Source organism: Anopheles ziemanni, chromosome 2 (genome assembly GCF_943734765.1).
Source record: "Anopheles ziemanni chromosome 2, idAnoZiCoDA_A2_x.2, whole genome shotgun sequence".
NCBI classification, from domain to species: domain Eukaryota; kingdom Metazoa; phylum Arthropoda; class Insecta; order Diptera; family Culicidae; genus Anopheles; species Anopheles ziemanni.
In genome coordinates this window covers 65,152,370-65,168,571 of record NC_080705.1, presented here as the reverse complement: position 1 = coordinate 65,168,571, position 16,202 = coordinate 65,152,370, and the positions used below count along the sequence as shown (strand labels likewise).

Genomic DNA, 16,202 nt, shown 5'->3' with positions numbered 1-16,202 from the left:
CCCTTTTCTTATCTTTAAATTAGTCGATCCGCTTCTTTTACATCTGAATTTCCTCAAATCTTAACCCTCCTTTCGTCCCGATACGTTTGCGTTCGATAGTTTATCGAGTTCCTTGCTAAAAGACATAATTTAACACGTTAATACAATAAATTATCCTTCACATTAAATGTTTTCCCTAACGAATGTAGTTCCGCTTTCGGGTTTCTTTTTATGTTTAGTTTAGTTATCTTTTTTCTCCTCCATGCAATGTATTGTTTCGTCTTGGCTGCCGGCCGTCTCTCCGAACAAATTCCGATTTCGTGGTCTTTTATACGAGTTTTAATTTAAGTTCCTTTTTCGCTAATTTTACTCCTTTAGCTATATGCGTTCGATCTTAGATTACTTTTATCTTTAATTGTTTTTTGCCACGAAAGTTGCGTTTTTTTAAAGGAAAATAAAGAGTGGGGGGAAAAGCGCGGTAGAAGAAAAATATTACTCGTAATACTTAATAATTGTAATAATGATACTGCTAGCGAAAAGCGACCACCGGTGTCACTTACACACACACACACACACGGTCCACGGTTCGATCGCTTGTTTGCGTTTGGAAAATGAATAAAAGATCCTGGCTGTTTGTTAAACACTCTCACATACAAACACTGAACAATCATTCTCATAAATGTACATGCATTTCCCTTCCTCTTAGCCCTCCTTGGAGCTGGTGATCCAAGGAAGGGTCGGTTAAAATATGGACACCAACGTGTGTTCGTGGCCGCGCACGGGGGGTGAGTTAACTTAGTTCTGGTTTTTTGTTTGCATTTCAATGGTTTGTACAATGTGTTGCTGAGGAACAATCCTCCGACCAGAGAGAGAGAGAGAGAGAGAGGCTCTATCGCCATTGGAAGATTGTGTATGATTATCAATCATTTTTTTTCTTTGTTATTTTGTTCTGTGTTTAAAGGTGAACGGTAATGGTGTTGCTGTTCGCTTCAGTTGCCGAGGTTCCATTGGTTTTACTGCTGCCGTGTTCCGGCTTGTCGTCCGGGCCGCCATCGAGGGACAGCGAGTGGGGTGGTCCCGCGTTGGTAGCGGCGGTGGAGGCCGAGATGTTCGGCGCGGTTCCGGAGGCGCCCGAAGAGGCCACACTGTGCGACTTCCTCAGGGCGGCGTGGTGGTGCTTTGGTTGATGAAGGTGTTGCAGATGATGGTGGTGATGGTGGTGCAGCGGGGGCCAGTGTGGCCCATCCAGCACCTCGTCCGGGCTCAGGGAAATGTCAGCTATGATGCCACTCTCTACGACGAGAAGGAAGGAAAGGTTATTGTTATTAAAAAGCGTAAAGCAAAGACTTTCTGCGGACGGTGGGGAATGTTGTCCCCCAAATACCTTACCCATAGAACATTGGCTCACGAGGGTCGTTGATCGCTGATGCTTCTTGTAGCTCGTCTTCAGAGGTGCCGGCGCGTTCGGGTCGGTAATACTGAGCGTGAGGCGCTTGCAGGTGGTGGTGTTGATGCTGTTGGTGGCGCTCGTGCTGCTGGCACTGCTGCTCGCGCTGCCACTGTTGCTGGCGGCCGAGGAGGAAGCGGACGAACTGTTGCTGTTGCCGCTGACGCTGACCGTCGTCGCCTCGCAGCCGCTGGTCGTCGAGCTCGTGCCCGTGCTGACGGACGAGCTGCCCGACGAGGACGAACTGACGGAGATGATCGATTGGGGACGCTTGCTCGATTTCGACTCCGGCAGGGTGCCCATGAAGGAGTTCCGCAGTTTGGGTGCTAAAGAAAAAGAAACAGATCGTTGGTGAGTGAGTACAGCCAGAAATGGAACGAAACAATTCAGTGTATTTATAAAAAAAGATCTTAAACTTTTTTTCAGTGAAAATCAATCAACAAAAAGTAATAAAACGAAAAATAATTAAAGTAGTAATTTTGAACAAAAATGAGTTTCAACGGGAGTTTTAAACAATAGGCAAAAGTATGTTTTCACATCAAATTTTACAGCCACAAAAAATGCAGATGAATTTCGCCAAGAATTTTATAAGAAAGGACGGTATTACTCTCGGGAACGGGTTTTAAAATTAGCTTATTGTATTAATCTTTGTGTTTTCATGTGCTTAAACATCTCTTTTCTTAACTAAATAGTACTAGAAAATAACTTTTGATTTGAAAATAAGGTAGGTTATGATAACGCACCCGAAATGGAAAAAAACCTAACATGAAAATCAAACTGCAAAAATAAGCATAATTAATATTGTTTTTTCTTTATGACACAACATCCCCTTGTTGGGAATAGGTCCCTTTCGAAGATTGTGTTGACTTATTGTGCTCTGTATTTCGTGTGTAATCTCTGTATTTTCGTGTGTTTAAACATCTCTTTTCGCACTCTTTACGTCGATTCAATTAATGAGTATAACAAAATTACGTTTGTTTGCATAATGAAAGCAAAACTATTGAGATTGTTTTTTAGAAAGAATATGAAAAGGAAAATTTGGTGATTTATGATAACGTACTCGAAATGGAAAAAAATACCCAACCCAAAAATCAGACTGCAAAATTCAGCAAAATTATTTTTTGTTTGCTGTCAAGCGATCGACGGTGTATTATACTACATTAGATTAGTACGTAAAAATGGTAACATGTTCTGCAAACAATTATACACAACATGAACACTAGATATGCACACAGTTTGCATTATTCTACTCTTTACCTTTACCAAGCTGCGAAATGCTAATCGACCGATCGTTGATCTGATCCTGGCTCGGGCGGATGTCAAGGCATGGTTTGCTTCCGATCCCCATCGAGGACATCTCGGCCAGCCGGATCTCGCGGTTGCGCTTCGCCTGCTTCCACAGCAGCTTGGAAATTTCCTCCGTCCACGCGTTCTTCACGTCCTCGCTCATCGTCTGCAGCGTCCAGGTGTCGCCCGGTTTGCGCTTCCGGAACCAGATCTCGAACCGGTACGGCGAGTCGCCCACGTGCGCCGTCAGCCCGATGTCGGACGTTTTAATGCTGTTTTTGTAGATGTAAATGTCCAGATTCTACGGGTGGGCAAACGAAAGTGGTGGATTAGTTCCCGAAATCACGAAGTCAGTTCGTGGATCTATTGTACCTTCCGATCGGGGAACCGACGGGCTTTACTGAAGAGGACCAGCTCCTCGAACAGGAACACCTGCCGGAGCGACTTCTTTCCCGCCTTTCCTTCCCACACGAGAAACTCGTTCTGGCGCAGCAAACGTCCCTGTTCCTTCACGTTCACATCGCAATCGCGCAGGCTGTCCATCGCTAGCAGGTCGTTTCCGTGGCGCAGCTGAAAGCGTACCATCTCTTCGGCCTTCTGCAGCAGCTCCAGGTCCTCCAGCATCTCCGGATTGCTGTTGGTGTGCTGCGGAAGGGATAAACAATCGTTTGTAAAGTCTGCGCTTTTTTACTTAAATCCCCAATACTCACTTGCACATCCGCACAAGCCTTCATGAGCTGCTGCAGTAGCAGGGCGTACTTGCCCATCCGCTGCACCGGCTTCAGCAGGTACGACGCCAGGTCCATCTTGTCGTTCAGCTCGATCTGCTTCGTCTTGAAGAACTGCGTGCCATTTTCGCTCATCAGCGAGTCGCTCTTCGGTTTGTTCTTGTTGTACAGCGCGTACAGGTAGAACTTGGACTCGTGGCGCAGAAACGCGCTGCCAACCTTCAGCGGATGATGCTCACAGCTGATGGGAGGGAAATAATCGGTAATGGACAAAGATGCATTAGAGAAAACTAGCGAGCCGGCGCACAAAGAGTGTGGCTTTCTAGAACTCCAGCCATCGGATTTTGTCATCGTTGAAGGGAGTGTTCCTCACTGGAGGACACCTCAGCATCAGCCTGCTTGAACTTGAAGAAATCCCTTTCGCACTTATTTTTTGTCCACCCATTTGTCACCTGAACTGTTTTTCCCTCTCAAGTATGTGTTGGGACCTTCGGGTCAAAAACGGTTTTTGCTGAAAAAGAACTCTATACGGTGAAAGAAATAACTGTATCGGATAGCGTGGTATCTATATACAAAATTTACACAACATGGTGGATATATAAGAGAGTTAAATAATTCTACTCGATTGGGATATAGTCAGGGTTTCGACGAAGATTCCTACAGGATACATTGACTATCTACAATGTTATTTCGTAAATGTTTGTTTTTTTTTTTGGTATTAACTCTATTCAATCCGTAGAAGAAATTCGGACGACAGAGATCGTAAGGTGAAACTCGTTAAAGAAAGTCATTGTTTCAGTTTGTTAGCCTTAAGGAAAGATATACAAGGACACGAAACCGCCCCCGGTCGGAGAACTTTAAACCACCGACAAGGACACTAGAGCATAGAATACTGGTCCTCCGCCTTCCCGTCTCCAAATAAACCCATTTCGTCAGTGTCAATGTGTCAACTGAGTAGGTTAACGGTTGAGAGAAGGAAACATAGTACGAAAGTAATGGCAAGATACTTGAGAAGATGCCGTAAAGATCCTTCGCTTCGTGTTTTGAGAACTGTTTCTCTCCCCCTGTCTTAATTGTCGTCGGGAAGAGGAGGCCTACTGTGGTGGTTACCTACGGAATGAGAGTAGATGGAAAATGAACAGATAACGCCACAGCAGGCGGCGACAGTCGGGATCCTCCTTTTTGTCTTACGTCGTCGCTGGTGATGACCACCAGCTCCGTGCTATTTCTGTGCAGACATCCGGTACGTACCTTTCCAGCTCGCTAAGGAAGTGCTGCCGGTGGAACTCGCTGATGCGCTCGATGTTGCCGAAGATGACGTTACGCTGACCGCGCAGGGCCTGCGGGATGTCCTCACGCAGCAGCTCCTGCGTGTAGTTCTCGATCACGTACTGCAGCGAGCGAACGTAGTCGCGTTCTGTGCCAATCATTTCGCGCATGATTAATAGAAGCGTCCTGTTTGCGGGAGAGTCATACAAAGGTTAGGCAAAAGGTTCTTTTGGGGTCAATCAGTTTGGTATACTTTTGTGTTTTCTGGTCGAACGGATTGTTCTCCTCGTAGTCCAGCTGCAGGTTCGACGCGTGGCAGTACAGATGAGCGTTCGCCTGCAGCGGAATCTGCAGATCCAGCGGTGGCTTTGAAATGCCCTCAAAGCAGTCCTCGTCCAGATCGTCACTGTTGTTGCTAGAAGTGGACGTAAAGGGTAGTTTATTAGTTTGATTCTTCGGCTAAACTAATGCGACTTTTATGTATCACAATGACCAGCTAGCGCGAGTGAGGGCCATCCGAAATTCGGAGGTGGAAACTTCAGGGCAACATCTTTTATAAGTCAGTCCAGATCCAGGTTCCAGATCCAGAAGGCTCTTATTTTGGCAGAAACATACCAAATCATTGTGCAAGCGACGAATAACCGTAGACTGAAGATGAACAAGGGAAAATCCCCAGATGATGATGACACTGTCAACGATCCTGTCAACAATAGCCGCAAGCCTACACAGGGGTGACGCACAAGTGGGTCAACGTACTATTGAAGTCGTCAAAAATTTCATCGATCTTGGTTCAAAAGGTCAGCAGCAACGACAACAATATCGAAGCAGAAATTCGCGCTGGCAGCCAACCAGTCAAATTACAACGCGCCCTGTGAAATTTGTTTACATTCCATGTGATGTTTGTTTACATCCAGCGTAGGATGTGGAAGGTTTAAGGAGACAGCGTTGACAGCACACTAAAATTATGTGATCGGATGTAAATCGATACGGATTCATGACACCGTACGGTGTATCCGGATGGCAAGGTGTTAAGTTTAGCTTAGCTTGATTTTACAATGCTATATGATCTTAGCCTACTTGTTAGTATGTACAATACGGTCGTTTTCGAGAGAAAGATGCTCAGGTTTTTTTTGCTCAAACCCCGTATGGTGGGAGGAACAAAGGAGACTTTCCAGGCTCCAGTGGACATTTCCGAAGGACACAAGTGTGCACTAGGCCTAAATGAAGATGCAAGGTTATACTAGATGAAGCCGCCAGTTATGTAAGTTGATTATCGGGTTTTTCGACATCATTTAGAGGATTTCATATCTTCTTCTTCTTCTTCTTCTTGGCGTAACGTCCTCTTGGTTATGCCTGCCCGCCCGTTAAGAGCTTACGAGACTTGTTTCCCTGTTGTACGTGGATAGTCAGTCCTCTCGTACAGGGGAGGGTCCGGTCTCGGTTGGGATTCGAACCCACGCCGTCGAGGTGGTGAGCCCCGGCGCTCATGGGCCGATTTTCTAACCGGCGCTACCGCTCGGCTGTCGCGGACTCCCTCAGGATTTCATATATCATCAATAAATAGAAGATCGTCTGCCATGGATCAAATGGACTACAATATCAATTGCACTTACTCCCTACATCTAAAGACACCTGTATTTAGGAGGTTTTCTCTAGAATTAAAAGCAATACCTACCACATGTTCTTGGGATCGTCGAAACTCTGACAGGAGCAGGTACGTTCCAGCTTGGCATTACCCTCGCACCGATCGCAACCACCAAGTCCCGAGTCGGCCATCTTCGACAGCTCCTCGTCCTCCTCGTCGTGCCGATGGTGATGATGGTGATGGTGGTGATGATGATGGCTCTGACTCCTCCGATGTCGCAGCCCTCCCGTTTGACCGTTCTCTGCTTCCGGATGGTGATGGTGGTCATGATGATCCAAGTGCTGCTGTTGCTGTTGATCGTGCGCGTGGTGATGGTGATGATGGTGATGCTGAGGTTCACCCTGCTCCGTCGGGAGCGTTGGCAGTGACGATGGGGGCGACATCGGTCGCGGTGGTGCCTGAGGGTGGCCAAATTTGCCCTTCTCCGGCGTGCTCGTGGCCGTGATCGTCTCGTCGGAGAGGCTTAGATCTAGACTTATGTTATCACTGGTACTGGTTGTCGTGTTGTGGTTGTTGCTGTTATTGTGGCCATTGCTGGAGCTACACACACTCCCCGGCGCCGGCATCGGTTCCCCGATGGAGCAAAGCGACACATCGTTGCTGGAGTCGATGGACACGGTAGGTAGCTGGAGCCGACGGCACCGTTCAACCAGCGGCTCGGGAGCTTCAATCTTTTGCGCCAACTTCAGCATCTCCGTGCGGATGTCCTCGTCCAGCTTGAGCTGCTGCATACCCAGCAGACTGTGCAGCCGTGCCGCACCCTCGATGCGCTCCCGGACCCGCTCCAACCGCTCCTGAAACTCGTCCGCACACTCCTTCAGCATCCGGAGGTTCTCGCGCATACTCTCCAGCTCGCCGGACGCATCGCACAGGTCACGCCCCTTGCCCAGGTGCTTGCGGGCGATGAAGTAGAACTGCTCGAACTGCTGCTCGGACTCTTTTGCCGCGTCCGGGCACTCCAGGCTGGCCGGATCACCGTACGTACGGAGTGATTTTTCGCCCTCGTTTCGCATCCAAGAAATGACCTGCGCGGGAGGAATGTGTAAAAAACACATGGACTTATTAAAGAATCAATAATTGTTCGAAAGAAAAAGTCAATTGGAGGATGACATAAAAAAAGATGGAATTCACATTCACGCTGGGAAAAAAGGCAACGGAAATTGGTGCGTGAGCGTCGCGGAATGAAATCGAGAGTTTGTTTCCGGTCCCGGTAACCGCATGAGCCGCATTTCGTCATCGCTAACATCATCATCATCACCGTCGACGTCGAGGTGCGATAATTTATACCGTGTAGGTACAATTAAAAGCTAATGTATAATTTATAAACGATTACGATCCGGTCGCATTCTCCGGGCCGGGCGGGTCGAGTTTTTTGGTTTTACAATCTTTCACGTGCCCAAGGAACTATCCTAACGTACCGAGGGCTAGGTACTGGGTTCACATAGGATAGGAAGAGGGGAAAAGCCGAACACAACGTCATACAAAAAGCCACAAACGTCTTGCGGTCAAGGAGAAAAGAGGCTGGGCCTTCCGAGGAGGCCCGCGGGAGAAAGTGGCCTACAGGTTCAACCAACCACGTACACCTTGTGGGGAGGGTGTGGGACTTTGGAGGTCAACCATCTGACGCTCGGGCGGATGGCGTGGAAAACTATCCCGTTCGAGTATGCGGAAAAGGTACGTGTACATCCTGGGTTTGGGAAACGGTACACCACACGATGTGATCGGAATGAGGAACCCTATCCTTCGGTAGCTGATGTCGGTGATGGTTTAATATCTTTCACACGGTGTGGCATCGACGACCACCGTCGAAGTGCCAGTGTTGGGGCTCATACCTCATTGATCTCATCGTCGAGGGCGCGCTGGCGTGTCATCTCGCGTAGCCGTTCGCGGCGCTGTTCGGTGAGCTGCTCGAGCTTCCGTGCGGCCCGATCGACCTCACCGTAGATGGCAATAACTTCGGCCAGCCGGGCGTTGATGATGTCCTGCCCTGGTTCGACCCGGCTTCCATTTACCGCTCCGTTGCTGCTGCCTCCGTTCGTGGTGGTGGTGGTGGTGGTACATGCTCCATTAACGCTACGAGTATTACTATCTACACTAAAGGCTCTAACTAGATTTTTGGTTTGTTTAAGCGTGTGTCGGTTGTTGATAACGGGCAGCTTGTCCTGCAGCCGCTGGATGGTGTTCGGGCCCTTGCGGCGCAGGTTCTGCAGCTCCGAGTCCATCAGCGCTCGGCTGAGGGCCCGATGCTGGGAGTGCAGCTGGCGGCGCGTTGTCGCAGTACCGGGTGGCTGCTGTTGCTGTAGCTGCTGCTGTTGGTGCTGGTGCTGCGATTCCAGGGTGCGTAGGTCACCCAACACCCCAACCAGTCGGCGGCCCGTCTCGACGCACTGCTGCTGCAGCGGTTCCAGCAGCTGGAAGAAGTCGACCCACTCGCGCTGATCGTGCACGTAGAAGCCGCAGCACTGGATCGGCAGGTTGTCGGTGCTGATGAAGTTCTTGATCGTCTCGTTGTTCAGATACTTGATGCGCACCCCGCCCGGCCGGAGCTGGTCCTTCGCCGGGGCTTCCGGCGCGTCGTACGACCCGGACACGAACACTGCCGCCAGCTTCAGATGGCCATCGAGCAGCTGCAGGGTGCTCTCGATCGTCTCGAGGAAGGCGAGCTGGGCGCACTCGTGCACCAGCAGGTGGAGGGTGTAGTGGGCGGGTCTGGAAAGGAAAGAAATAAGCCAACATGTAAGTAAATAACTTCCACAGAAATCGATCATCGAAACATTTAGCGTAACCGCGAAACACCGGCACAGGAATACAGTGAATAGGGAATGCTCGGAGGAAGCTCGAGGAAAAATGTCCATAATTACAACGCTCGAATGTGATAAATGATCGAACCATGCTTTCAATTATCCACCGAACCACATTTACCTTCTTCTTGTGCGCGAAACACAACACACACCGATCGCTTTCACATCGGAGAAGCTCGCGGAGAATGGCGAAGAAAAGAACAACAGCCTCCGGGGAGGATCGGGATTCTCGGTTCTGGAGGGACCACAAATTCGAACGAATACATTTTTGACGTTTAGTTTTCGGAGACATGTTAATTTATTGGTTTCCGATGGAATGCAACCGGTTGCAGTTCCGAGGAACGAACAATATTATTCATTTTAATCGCAGGGTTTGCGAGCATGAAAAATTGATGGAAATTGTATAACCTATGTTTTACTTTGGAATACAGTTTTCGGCTAATTTTTTTGTGCAACACAAATAAAAAAATGAGATATTTTTGACACAAATCCAAATTACAAACATAAAATTAATCAGAATAAATTGAAACACTACACTTATGACGATCAAATAAAGTATGTCTTTTAGTAAATTCATCCAAAGAAAGCGTGCTACTGTGACGCCTCTAGTGGCACCAGCCGGAAATTTTTTAGTAGTAGTAATAACTAATAACGATCACATTGAGAAAGTTTCAGACGTGTACTATTTTTTTCGCTAAATGTCATATAATTGAAATTGAGTGGTCATTTTCTTTGACTGAATTTACTACGGGACAGATTTTATGTTCATTACTTCGTTTCTTGATTACATATCGATAAATAAATAAATTCTCGATTAAGTAATTGAGTGCGATCGTATTTAACGCCATTTAACGATGATGTTTCGAGGTGACTGGGACATAAGGAATAGATCGCTAGGGTTTCGAGAGAACTTTTTGATTTATTCCTCTCCGTCGCCCGGTTCGATGCGTGTAACGATAATGGAGTGATTGTTTTGCAAGCGATCGTGATACTTTCGAAAATTGTCTTCGCGAAAGAAAAGAAGCAAAAACAAAAAGAATCAGTTTCGTCCCCCTTGATTTAGGGTATCGGTGAAATCAATTGGGATGCAAGGAAACCAACCTTCCAATATTCGAAGAGCTCTCCCTCGTTCGTCGCAACGTTATTGCATCATTTCAGGGCAATGAACAAGACGCAAAAGGATTTTCTTATCATCTCCACAAACATTCAGCGCACATTTGAGAGCGTAACTTTTACACTAAATTAAGTAGTACACCCCGTCGGATAATGTACGTGTTTCGGGACGGGACGCAGTGTGTTGTCGAAGGCTTACCTTTGGATCGGCAGGGTGTTGTAGTACAGTAGGACGGTCGCAATTTCGTAACAGTTCAGCCCCGATGCTAGCGTTTTCTCCACCTCGATGTAGATGATGGGCGATCCGGAGCGATCATGCGTTCCTGCGAGAAAGGAGGGTTAAAAACAGGAAATAAATAATTGATGATATATCTTGTAAACTATCTTAAGCTGTTACTTGCTGATCTATTATTCACTTGAGTGTCACATCAAGATGGAAATGCAGGTGCATACCGTTAAGTAATATTAATTTAAAAGCAAAAGTGATTTATTGAAACTTTGAAATATTTCCAAACATTTCGATTTTTTTTCCCACAAAATAAATCGATTCCAACAAATGAACCCGCCTTTTCCGGTTACATTCATCACGCGATCCCGCACAACATCAACCCGCTCCGATCCGGAGCGCTGGCTTCTTGACGTGGGTGGAGGAGAATTTACCCCGCGGTCGACAAGAAAAAAAAACGCTTCGGAATGTAATCACTCCCGAATCACCTGATCGTGCGGAACGGAAGGGTTCTCCCGGCGCACTGATCGCGTTTTTCCCATGACCATCGGGAACACTGCAAGGGGAGGGAAATAAAAAAGCGGTGCCCATAGTTCGCGCGCTGGTCCCTTCGGGTGACCGGAATTCGCTATCTACCGCAGGAAATCGTTTTCGTTTGGTTGTAGGAAAACGAAACTAGGAAGGGAAAACGTCTAGGGGGAGTCGAAACACCAATGTGGAGGTAAATAAATCAATGGAAATCGCTAACAACGTCGACTGAAGGTGGGGGGAGTCTCAGTGTGGGCAGCTTCTTAGGGGTTAGAAAAAACAAAACTGTCCTACAGGAAACACCGTGAGGGAAGCTCTAGTGGAGTTTTTATTTACGACCCACCACCTCATGAACGCGCGGGGGGGAAGGGCAGAAAAAATTTCGCGTGAAAGTGATTTATACTAAATTTTATCGTTGAAGAAATGCGGTAAAATAAATAGTTCCCTTCTAGCTCCTGTCCTCCGCTAGCCCTAGTCTCTCCAGGAGACACTACAGGAATGTCCGCTGACCGCGCGCTTTCCGGCAGTTTTCCTGACGCAGTTTCGCAATGGCCCTGACGGTGTTTAACATTTTTACGTGCAATTAATTTTTGCTACGACGTCTTCTCCAAGGAGCCCGGCGTACGGATGGCTGTACAAATACTCCGAGAGGTTGAAGTTCCCCGGCGTGGGGCGGACGTCCTCGGACGCATTTCGTGAAACGCGATATCGATCGATCTCGCGAAGTGAGAGCGAAAGTGCGTAAATCTTCCCGCTCGTCTTCTCGGCGAGGGTCCACGGGCAAAGCAAGCCCTTCGTCGATCGGGGAGAAAAAGACCATTCCCACAGGGCGGACCGGAGCAGAAGAATCCAAGCTGGGTACCGATCGACCCGGCCGGGATGTTTTATTATCTAGATTTTTACGCCAGTTCGAAAGAAACGACGGCGAAAAGTGAAGCTTCGGCAGCAGCATCAGCGCACGTCCTTCCGCAATCACGAACTTTCGATCTTGTGGTCGATTCTGCTCGCCTCGTTTTGCGTGGCTGGAACGGTTGGGATGATGGACGGCCTGGCCAGGATGGCCGGTGCTAGCGCTATATGCTGTCGGGATTTATTATCCATGAAAGAAAAATGTGCTCTTTTCAACACCTAGCGTTGATAATGGCTGACGGTTGTGTTTTTTTGTTGTTATTTCACAGCTTATTATTATAACGGAAAGTCAAGTTGAAATAAATCTAGCAAAAACACATGCACCACCGATCGTGTGATTTATGCTTGTTGACTTACTTTTATAGTGTATGAAACTGTCAACCATGTACATACGTTAACATTATTACGGTATTACTTCTGAAATTCAAAAATGTATATAGAAGCTATTTAGTGAAACAGTGACAAACTCAGTCTTTTTTTTTTTTTAAATAATTTATCAAAAGTTGGGATATTCCAGACTTGATCAAGGGAACGAAAGATTTTTACTCTTGAAAATCATTTTCTTTTTCTAGTTCATTTGAACCCACAGCTTAAACAATAAATTTTTAATCGTTTCAAGGTATGGATAGACGGATACCAAGTTACTTTACTTAATACGTTGACTGCCAACCGTTTATGGGACACTTTAGTACAATCTTTTTTGATAAAATTTGAAAATAAAATAAACCGACGGTTTTCGAAAACTTTGTTTCCTAAAGTATTTGTTTTTAATATTACTATAGTTTTTATGTTGCATTTTCTTCTATTTATGGAGCAAAAACTTTTTAAAACCGACAGTTGGCTATAAAACATGATAGCTATAGAAGTCAACGTGTTAAAGTAAAAACCACTTTGGGGATGTATTTTTCAAGCTTGTCAAATTGTCTGATGATGAAATAAGCTTATACGATAATGCCAGAGCGTTTTTAAGGGTATTTGAAGTAATTGAATAGTTAGATCAAATTGTGCAACACATAAAATAAAAATTGGTAATTGCATAAAAATGTTCAAGTAGTTGTCAACAGTTTGAAAAAGGCATCCGGTTTGGTGCTGCTCAATAATATTAAAACGAGAGTTTTGATAAAATAAGCTATGCATCAGGTTATTTGCTAAATGCCAAAGACAATAAACGATCTACATCAGAACACGTTTGATTAGCGGAACGTTTTCAAGCATCCTTATCCGCAACACTTTTCTCCGGTATCTCTTTATCAACGACATTAAAACGTCCGCCTTATGGCAGTGAAATGACTCGCCTTCCGGATATCTTATAGCTCGCCGCCTTTCGGACAAAACGACCATTTGAAGCTCATTAAACTGGCAGCTGACGACCAACGCCACCAGAAGCGAGATCGGCGACAAAATAAAAAAAAAACTCACCCCTCACTCACTTGATTGACACTTTCATTTTTCACCACTGGCCCCGGGTCAACTTTTCCAAATTGCCGAACTACTACCGTAGTGGCCTGGGACGTTCGCCGGAGATCGCTCCGAACGCGCGTCTGGCAAGGCAGGGAGTGAAGGAAAAATACAACTCCACATCCTCCGCCCTGTGGGTTAAAGTGGTGGTAAAAAACCTAAGGCGCTAACGAACGGGTGAGAAGAAAACTAACAACCACACAACAATCAAACGAACCGAAAACACATACATTCGATAGCAAGACACGCGACGCCGGTCGCCGATTTTTCCTGTTTCGTTCGTCACTGTTTTGTTTGTTTGGCCGCGGGGACAAATTTGACTCGCGCGGGATTGATCGGGACCGATCGCGAAGCGAAGGAAATTCTATACCGTGATGTGTTTTATGGCGAGCGGGGTGAAAGTTTGCCACCGAGGAGGAAAGTGACATATTCTACCTTCCCGAAGGCGGCATGATGGACCCTGGTATGGAAACAAGACACGCTGCAAAGATGTTAAATAAACCGCCCTCGAACGCCCGACCGATGCCGGCTAATTGTGAACATTTGTGCAACTCCATTAGTTAATCGCCGCGCGAGAGAGAATGCCCGGCCGAGCATTTTCCTCCTTCTGCGTTGGCGCGGCGTAGTCCATCGTAGATCCACCGAATGCGCGCGCGAGATTCGGACAAATAGCAATAAATTTTCGTTAACGAGCAGAAAATCACGGCACCGGCCGAATGAAGACATCGTTAAATAAGTGCATGTTTCAGGCGCATGTTTTACCTGCGCTGCATGCCGGGAGATGATGATGCTTGCTAGGCGGGCTCACCGGAAGGAGGGTTTTTCAAGGGAAAGAAAGCGAGCAAAAAAAAATACAAACGGAGTTGTGAAGGAAAATTGGTTACCGCACGAAAGGCTTCCTTCTTTCGCCAACTCACCGAAAGGCAGTCGAAGTATGTAAAACGGTGCGTAAATGGAGTGTTTTTCGAAGGAGATGTTCGCGCATGTGTCTACCCCCCAATAAGCTTCCTCTTACTGTCAACTGCTGAAAGCTTGTTGAGTCGCACGTTTAAAAAAAGAAAATAAGTAACCCCGAAGGGGGCAAAACGGCACCCGCCAAAGCGCGCCACCGGAAGGTTCACGCTTAATCTCTCTCTCACTCGCTCGGATTACACATTTAATATATTATCCTCGGCGGGTGTGAGGCAACACTAAAATCCAAATAGGGGTCATTTTGACCCCAACTCAATTTTCGCAACATCTCGAAATTGGCTGAATATTTTAACGAAAAAAATAAGGGTTTTCTATGAATTATAATAATATAATTTTTTATATCTAAAATAAGGGGAAGCTACATCCAACACAAAAATTCAAGATTTTTCTGTTCTACCAGTTCCGAGAACCAACTTGCCTATTCCTAGAATGTCATTTTGACCCCCATTTAAAAACGCTATAACTTCACTATTTTTGAACATGTTTCAAATCAACTAACTGTTATTTTTTTGTATGTTTGTTGACTATCTTTTGACGCTTTTGGTTTTTCGATGCATTTTTTTTTTGCATTCGCTAGCTCGGTGTAAAGCAAAAAACGTTTTTGAGTTTTTGCAGCTTTTCAGCGTTCAGAACACAGCACAGGACAGAAACAACCTATGCAAAATTTTAAATTCCTGATCTTCAAGGTCAAGGTTGTGGGCTCATTTTTGATCTTAAAAATATGAAATTATTTTTTAAAGGTAGCCTAATTTTTTTCTGAATTTACTTGATACATTTTGTAAAAAATCAAAGTTGAAAACGATTTAAATTCGACTCACAACGATCTTTTTTGTTTTACACCAAGCTAGCGGAATGATGAAGTGGTTACATCCAAAAATTAAAAACGCCCAAAATATAGTCTTCAAATATACTAAAAAGTCACAGTTTACGGATTTGAAAAATCTTCAAAAATGATGAAGTTACAGCGTTTTAAAAATAGGGGTAAAAATGACCCCTAAAAAGCATACGGGCAAGATTCCAAAGCAATGTACTCTAGTGTAAAGGGTTGCGCTAAAAGGGGTCGTTGTTGAGGAGTTCAGTCCCGAGGCGCGCGCGGAATTGTGCAGAAAAAGAATTATGCACGCAGGTGAGCCGTCTGGTGCCGCTTTTGCCCGGATGACGGATGCACTTTAACGGGGTGCATTTGTCTTTCGGGTGCACAGCAGCAACGGCAGCAGCGACGTCAGCGCATAAATAATCACCTCCGTTCGGGCATTCCTTTGGTGTTTTTAAAATATTACGTTTTTCCTTGTCTTATTGATTTGTTGCTTTTTCCTTCATTTTTTAAATCAATCCCTACAATCACTTGACGAATGATACGCTCGTCCATTCGGTTTCGGTTCAATCGATCTGCAAACTCCGGTCGGTAAGTCAAACTTTCGCGAACCGAAATTAATACTCGTACTCGGTGGAAGAAAGCATAGCATGATCGTTCGTTGATTGAACGTGACCCACTGCTTGGGCGGTGGGTTTTGGGGTGAAGCTTTTCTTTCCTTTCGTCTTCAACAGGTCAGCGAGCTTGTTTGAGCTTCATTACCCTCGCATTTGCATCGGAGAATGAACCGTGCCGAATCGTGATATGATACGCCAATCGAGACGCTCCGGTGTCGGTTTCAACAAGGCAATGTGTTCCCGTCTTTTGTCTTTCGTATTTTTTTGGCTTCGGCGTCGATCGGGAGGTCGCAGGAAAAATATGACAAATTGCACACGAATCATCATCCGACCCGCATTCGATGCCACTTTCCGCGGTTGACCTTGGTTTTGCGTGGGGATGGAAAACGTGTATGTGCTCGGCGTTGAA

General features: G+C 46.1%; 1 protein-coding gene across 1 annotated transcript in view; it reads right to left on the bottom strand.

The window, feature by feature from the left end:
- Positions 1–934: 934 nt before the first annotated feature.
- LOC131294118 (uncharacterized) overlaps positions 935–16,202 on the bottom strand; it is a 28,198-nt gene continuing 12,930 nt past the window's right edge. The window contains exons 3-13 of the mRNA XM_058322163.1: positions 10,469–10,592; positions 8,188–9,064; positions 6,661–7,380; positions 6,386–6,594; positions 4,964–5,125; positions 4,693–4,896; positions 3,424–3,682; positions 3,086–3,358; positions 2,684–3,014; positions 1,369–1,752; positions 935–1,272 (exon numbers count right to left, since the gene is read on the bottom strand). Of these exons, the coding sequence (XP_058178146.1) occupies positions 935–1,272; positions 1,369–1,752; positions 2,684–3,014; positions 3,086–3,358; positions 3,424–3,682; positions 4,693–4,896; positions 4,964–5,125; positions 6,386–6,594; positions 6,661–7,380; positions 8,188–9,064; positions 10,469–10,592 (3,881 nt within the window). The remainder of the gene's footprint in view (positions 1,273–1,368; positions 1,753–2,683; positions 3,015–3,085; positions 3,359–3,423; positions 3,683–4,692; positions 4,897–4,963; positions 5,126–6,385; positions 6,595–6,660; positions 7,381–8,187; positions 9,065–10,468; positions 10,593–16,202) is intronic.